At 51.1% G+C, this 7,500-nt stretch overlaps 1 protein-coding gene across 1 annotated transcript in view; it reads right to left on the bottom strand.

Annotated features, from left to right (window-relative positions):
• Positions 1 to 7,500, bottom strand: part of 5-HT2B (5-hydroxytryptamine receptor 2B) — a 434,870-nt gene that overhangs the window by 1,728 nt on the left and 425,642 nt on the right. The window contains exon 6 of the mRNA XM_069325468.1: positions 6,214 to 6,391. Within this exon, the coding sequence (XP_069181569.1) occupies positions 6,214 to 6,391 (178 nt within the window). The remainder of the gene's footprint in view (positions 1 to 6,213; positions 6,392 to 7,500) is intronic.

The following is a 7,500-nucleotide window of genomic DNA, read 5'->3' as shown; positions in this document are numbered from 1 at the left end:
CTGATTCCCTAGAATCTGATTCCCCCTAGAATCTGATTCCCCCTAGAGTCTGGTTCCCCCTAGAGTCTGGTTCCCCCTAGAGTCTGATTCCCCCTAGAGTCTGATTCCCCCTAGAGTCTGATTCCCCCTAGAGTCTGATTCCCCTAGAGTCTGATTCCCCCTAGAGTCTGATTCCCCCTAGAGTCTGGTTCCCCCTAGAGTCTGGTTCCCCCTAGAGTGTGATTCCCTAGAATCTGATTCCCCCTAGAGTCTGAATCCCCCTAGAGTCTGATTCCCCCTAGAGTCTGGTTCCCCCTAGAGTCTGATTCCCCTAGAGTCTGGTTCCCCCTAGAGTCTGGTTTCCCCTAGAGTCTGGTTCCCCCTAGAGTCTGGTTCCCCCTAGAGTCTGATTCCCCCTAGAGTCTGATTCCCCCTAGAGTCTGATTCCCCCTAGAGTCTGATTCCCCCTAGAGTCTGGTTCCCCCTACAGTCTGATTCCCCCTAGAGTCTGATTCCCCCTAGAGTCTGGTTCCCCCTAGAGTCTGGTTTCCCCTAGAGTCTGATTCCCCCTAGAGTCTGGTTCCCCCTAGAGTCTGATTCCCCCTAGAGTCTGGTTCCCCCTAGAGTCTGATTCCCCCTAGAGTCTGATTCCCCCTAGAGTCTGGTTCCCCCTAGAGTCTGATTCCCCCTAGAGTCTGATTTCCCCTAGAGTCTGATTCCCCTAGAGTCTGATTCCCCCTAGAGTCTGATTCCCCCTAGAGTCTGGTCCCCCCTAGAGTCTGATTCCCCCTAGAGTCTGGTTCCCCCTAGAGTCTGATTCCCCCTAGAGTCTGATTCCCCCTAGAGTCTGATTCCCCCCTAGAGTCTGGTCCCCCCTAGAGTCTGATTCCCCCTAGAGTCTGATTCCCCCTAGAGTCTGATTCCCCCTAGAGTCTGATTCCCCCTAGAGTCTGGTTCCCCCTAGAGTCTGATTCCCCCTAGAGTCTGGTCCCCCCTAGAGTCTGATTCCCCCTAGAGTCTGATTCCCCCTAGAGTCTGATTCCCCCTAGAGTCTGATTCCCCCTAGAGTCTGGTTCCCCCTAGAGTCTGATTCCCCCTAGAGTCTGATTCCCCCTAGAGTCTGATTCCCCCTAGAGTCTGATTCCCCCTAGAGTCTGGTTCCCCCTAGAGTCTGATTCCCCCTAGAGTCTGATTCCCCCTAGAGTCTGATTCCCCCTAGAGTCTGGTTCCCCCTACAGTCTGATTCCCCCTAGAGTCTGATTCCCCTAGAGTCTGGTTCCCCCTAGAGTCTGGTTTCCCCTAGAGTCTGATTCCCCCTAGAGTCTGGTTCCCCCTAGAGTCTGATTCCCCCTAGAGTCTGGTTACCCCTAGAGTCTGATTCCCCCTAGAGTCTGATTCCCCCTAGAGTCTGGTTCCCCCTAGAGTCTGATTCCCCCTAGAGTCTGGTCCCCCCTAGAGTCTGATTCCCCCTAGAGTCTGATTCCCCCTAGAGTCTGATTCCCCCTAGAGTCTGGTCCCCCCTAGAGTCTGATTCCCCCTAGAGTCTGGTTCCCCTAGAGTCTGATTCCCCCTAGAGTCTGATTCCCCCTAGAGTCTGATTCCCCCTAGAGTCTGGTCCCCCCTAGAGTCTGATTCCCCCTAGAGTCTGATTCCCCCTAGAGTCTGATTCCCCCTAGAGTCTGATTCCCCCTAGAGTCTGGTTCCCCCTAGAGTCTGATTCCCCCTAGAGTCTGGTCCCCCCTAGAGTCTGATTCCCCCTAGAGTCTGATTCCCCCTAGAGTCTGATTCCCCCTAGAGTCTGATTCCCCCTAGAGTCTGGTTCCCCCTAGAGACTGATTCCCCCTAGAGTCTGATTCCCCCTAGAGTCTGATTCCCCCTAGAGTCTGATTCCCCCTAGAGTCTGATTCCCCCTAGAGTCTGATTCCCCCTAGAGTCTGATTCCCCCTAGAGTCTGGTTCCCCCTAGAGTCTGATTCCCCCTAGAGTCTGGTTCCCCCTAGAGTCTGGTTCCCCCTAGAGTCTGGTTCCCCCTAGAGTCTGGTTCCCCCTAGAGTCTGGTTCCCCCTAGAGTCTGGTTCCCCCTAGAGTCTGGTTCCCCCTAGAGTCTGGTTCCCCCTAGAGTCTGATTCCCCCTAGAGTCTGATTCCCCCTAGAGTCTGATTCCCCCTAGAGTCTGATTCCCCCTAGAGTCTGATTCCCCCTAGAGTCTGGTTCCCCCTAGAGTCTGGTTCCCCCTAGAGTCTGGTTCCCCCTAGAGTCTGGTTCCCCCTAGAGTCTGGTTCCCCCTAGAGTCTGGTTCCCCCCTAGAGTCTGGATCCCCCTAGAGTCTGATTCCCCCTAGAGTCTGGTTCCCCCTAGAGTCTGGTTCCCCCTAGAGTCTGATTCCCCCTAGAGTCTGATTCCCCCTAGAGTCTGATTCCCCCTAGAGTCTGGTTCCCCCTAGAGTCTGGTTCCCCCTAGAGTCTGGTTCCCCCTAGAGTCTGGTTCCCCCTAGAGCTTTTAGTTATCACAATATATTTTCTCAGACCAATTCAGTGGTTTTATTGTTTGTAATTAATAATCTTGCAACAAAAGGGTGAGGAAAGAATGGGCCGTCGAAGGGGGGGGGGGAGTGGTGATGAGAGGCCAAAGGAGGAAAAGGGTGAAGTGTGGAGAAGAGGTTGCCAGGGAGACAGGGTAGAGGAAGAGTCCCGGGTACCGCCGGGTATATAATCCTTATATATGTATAAATGAACATATCTGATCGAGAGGGGAGGGGGGGGTGTAGGGGAGGGGAATGAGGGGGGTGAGAGGGGGAGGGTGGATAGGAGAAGAGGGAGGAAAGATGTGGAGAGAGGGGAAAAGAAGAGGGGGGGTAGAATGGGGGATAAAGGGAAAGACAGACTACCCCGGGCACCGCCGGGTAACATTCTATGTCTTAAGAGTGTGAGTTTATAGATGAGAACACAAACTCCCAAAGGCTGAAGAGTGATACAAGAAGATCTTGATCAACTTCAACAAGAGACAGACATGTGGCTGCTAGAATTCAATTCTAGCAAGTGCAAGGTAAAAATTCTAGATAAACGGGAAACTAGAATTACGCTATGCAATAACAGGTTGGTAGGAGAGAGAGAGAGAGAGAGAGAGAGAGAGAGAGAGAGAGAGAGAGAGAGAGAGAGAGAGAGAGTGAGAGAGAGAGAGAGAGAGAGAGACTGGGAATCTGACCCTATGGGAGAGAGAGTCAGTCTCTCTCTCTCTCTCTCTCTCTCTCTCTCTCTCTCTCTCTGTAAAGTCATCATAAGTACAGTATACTGTAAGGACACTGGCCCTCAGTTCCCTATACTTGTAAACCTTTCAAAGTGAAGGAGAAATCCATACGAAGAGGTCAGTAGCATATTTGAAGTCTTTATACAGCATCGTGGCATAGACTCAGGGACAGTAAATCTGGCTTCACAAATGGAATTCCGTGAGAAGACGACCAGTATCCAAGACAGAGAAGCGTTGGAAAACTGCCCATTTTTGGACGGTTGGACAGGCGGCGACACAGGACGGCACTTGGGACTGATGCACGAGCTGGAGAGACAGGCAAGGGGAGACAAGGAAGGCTTCTCTCAGTAGGTAAGGAAGGTATCATCTTGAGGTTATCTTGAGATGATTTCGGGGCTTTTTAGTGTCCCCGCGGCCCGGTCCTCGACCAGGCCTCCACCCCCAGGAAGCAGCCCGTGACAGCTGACTAACACCCATGCAACTCTGCCCATTGTTTCTCGCCGGCGCCTGGATTCGAACCCAGGACCACAGAATCACACGTCCAGCGTGCTGTCCGCTCGGCCGACTGGCTCCCTAAGGAAGGTTCTAAGAGAGAGGGAAGGTACTTCACTGTTCCCACATGTGGCCAGGGTCTCTCCCTGATGTAATATATATAACAAACATATATAATGTTTGTCTGATACAATATAAAATAATATATCTAGATACTCTATAGATATATTGATGTGCCTATTGCTACTTTCTAATTGCCTTGTATGTCGGTATATGTTCTATGGTACTAATCGTTACTATAAGTACTACTTAAGAACATTAATTGTTCCATAGACGTTCCAGGACAAGTCTCGGAGCCCTGAGGCGGCATTTTCACGTTCCGGTGAGAGAGATCTGCGACACAGTTGCTGTGAGAGAGATCTGCGACACAGTTCCTGTGAGAGAGATCTGCGACACAGTTACTGTGAGAGAGATCTGCGACACAGTTCCTGTGAGGTGATCTGCGACACAGTTACTGTGAGAGAGATCTGCGACACAGTTCCTGTGAGAGAGATCTGCGACACAGTTACTGTGAGAGAGATCTGCGACACAGTTGCTGTGAGGTGATCTGCGACACAGTTCCTATGAGGAAGATCTGCGACACAGTTGCTGTGAGGTGATCTGCGACACAGTTCCTATGAGGAAGATCTGCGACACAGTTCCTATGAGGAAGATCTGCGACACAGTTGCTGTGAGGTGATCTGCGACACAGTTCCTATGAGGTGATCTGCGACACAGTTCCTATGAGATAGATCTGCGACACAGTTCCTGCGAGAGAGATCTGCGACACAGTTCCTGCGAGAGAGAGATCTGCGACACAGTTGCTGTGAGAGAGATCTGCGACACAGTTACTGTGAGAGAGATCTGCGACACAGTTCCTGTGAGAGAGAGATCTGCGACACAGTTCCTGTGAGAGAGAGATCTGCGACACAGTTCCTGTGAGGAAGATCTGCGACACAGTTCCTGTGAGAGAGAGATCTGCGACACAGTTTACCTAGGTGTGACACAAGAGAGATCTGCGACACAGTTTACCTAGGTGTGACACAAGAGAGATCTGCGACACAGTTCCTGTGAGAGAGAGATCTGCGACACAGTTCCTGTGAGAGAGAGATCTGCGACACAGTTCCTGTGAGAGAGAGATCTGCGACACAGTTCCTGTGAGAGAGAGATCTACGACACAGTTCCTGTGAGAGAGAGATCTGCGACACAGTTCCTGTGAGAGAGAGATCTGCGACACAGTTTACCTAGGTGTGACACAAGCACATCTATATCCCCAGTCCACCAATGAGCCCCTGTGAGAGAGAGATCTGCGACACAGTTTACCTAGGTGTGACACAAGCACATCTATATCCCCAGTCCACCAATGAGCCACAGAGACATTATATATTCATATTTATTCAAGATCTTAATAATTAACGAATTAAATGCACTAAAAATGAATTACTCCTCATTCGTCTCTACAGCCACTTGGGCTGGACGGTAGAGTGCCGCTCTCCCTTCATGCAGGTCGGCGTTCAATCCCCGACCGTCCACAAGTGGTTAGACACCATTCCTTTCCCTCCGTCCCATCCCAAATCCTTATTAACCTTCCAAGGGTTATATAGTTGTGATATCTTAGCGCTATCTCTTGATAGTTCCCTTCATTCGCCTCCACATGTAGATATGACGAAGCAGAATTGATTTGGCAAACCTGTAAATCGGTAAATAAAGGGTTCGAACGCGGTACCAAAAAGACGGAGTTGAGGTTCCCTTAGCCTCACCCTACCCTCCCCCACCTCACCCTTAAACCCTCCCCACCCCTCCCTACCTTCCCCACCCCATCCTTAAACCCTCCCCACCTCACCCTTAAACCCTCCCCACCTCACCCTTAAACCCTCCCCACACCACCCTATCCTCCCCACCTCACCCTTAAACCCTCCCCACCTCACCCTTAAACCCTCCCCACCTCACCATTAAACCCTCCCCACCTCACCCTACCCTCCCCACCCCTCCCTACTCTCCCTACCCCACCCTTAAACCCTCCCCACTCCACCCTACCCTCCCAACCTCACCCTTAAACCCTCCCCACCTCACCCTTAAACCCTCCCCACCTCACCCTACCCTCCCCACCCCTCCCTACTCTCCCCACCCCACCCTACTCACCCTACTCTCCCCACCTCACCCTACCCTCCCCACCACACCCTACCCTCCCCCACCTCACCCTACCCTCCCCCACCTCACCATTAAACCCTCCCCACCTCACCCTACTCTCCCCACCTCACCCCTACCCTCCCCACCCCTCCCTACTCTCCCCACCCCACCCTTAAACCCTCCCCACTCCACCCTACCCTCCCCACCTCACCCCTACCCTCCCCACCTCACCCTTAAACCCTCCCCACCTCACCCTATCCTCCCCACCTCACACCACGACCTAGCCTCACCCTACCCTCCCCCACCTCACACCACGACCTAGCCTCACCTTCGTAGCCTTCTGCTCCATCCTAATGTTCCGTCCGTGCCGCTTCGACGACACGTACTTGATGGAGGAGGAACACGACCTCTGCCGCCACAGGCCCCTGGACGACGGCACGGAACTCACTGACGACGACTCGCTGGAGGTCGTCTTGTGCAGCAGGGTCGTGACCTGACCTCCTGACCTGGGGGGAGGGGGGAAGGAACCTGATGAGTACTACGACCGTCCTGTGATGAGTACTACGACCTTCCTGTGATGAGTACTACGACCTTCCTGTGATGAGTACTACGACCCTCCTGTGATGAGTACTACGACCTTCCTGTGATGAGTACTACGACTTTCCTGTGATGAGTACTACGACCCTCCTGTGATGAGTACTACGACCTTCCTGTGATGAGTACTACGACCGTCCTGTGATGAGTACTACGACCATCCTGTGATGAGTACTACGACCTTCCTGTGATGAGTACTACGACCTTCCTGTGATGAGTACTACGACACTCCTGTGATGAGTACTACGACCCTCCAGTGATGAGTACTACGACCTTCCAGTGATGAGTACTACGACACTCCTGTGATGAGTACTACGACCATCCTGTGATGTGTTCTCTTGTTACTGTCTGTTATTTAAAATTATTTCTGAAATTGACACATCAGGTGTCAATTCCTGACTACGGGAGTACTTAATAGTGTAAAGTACCCAGCTAAGGGAGTACTTAACAGTGTAAAGTACCCAGCTAAGGGAGTACTTAACAGTGTAAAGTACCCAGCTAAGGGAGTACTTAACAGTGTAAAGTACCCAGCTAAGGGAGTACTTAACAGTGTAAAGTACCCAGCTAATGGTGTACTTAGTAGTGTAAAGTACCCAGCTAATGGTGTACTTAGTAGTGTAAAGTACCCAGCTAATGATGTACTAAATAGTGTAAAGTAGTCAACTTAGGGTGTACTTAATAGTGTAAAGTACCCAGCTAATGGTGTACTTAATAGTGTAAAGTACCCAACTAAGGGAGTACTTAATAGTGTAAAGTACCCAGCTAATGGTGTGCTTAATAGTATAAAGTACCCATCTAAGGGAGTACTTAAAAGTGTAAAGTACCCAACTAAGGGAGTACTTAATAGTGTAAAGTACCCAGCTAATGGTGTGCTTAATAGTATAAAGTACCCATCTAAGGGAGTACTTAAAAGTGTAAAGTACCCAGCTAATGGTGTGCTTAATAGTATAAAGTACCCATCTAAGGGAGTACTTAAAAGTGTAAAGTACCCAGCTAATGGTGTGCTTAATAGTATAAAGTA

Source organism: Procambarus clarkii, chromosome 16 (genome assembly GCF_040958095.1).
Source record: "Procambarus clarkii isolate CNS0578487 chromosome 16, FALCON_Pclarkii_2.0, whole genome shotgun sequence".
NCBI lineage: Eukaryota > Metazoa > Arthropoda > Malacostraca > Decapoda > Cambaridae > Procambarus > Procambarus clarkii.
Note: the sequence above shows the minus strand (reverse complement) of the source record. Positions and strands in the feature narration are given on the sequence as shown.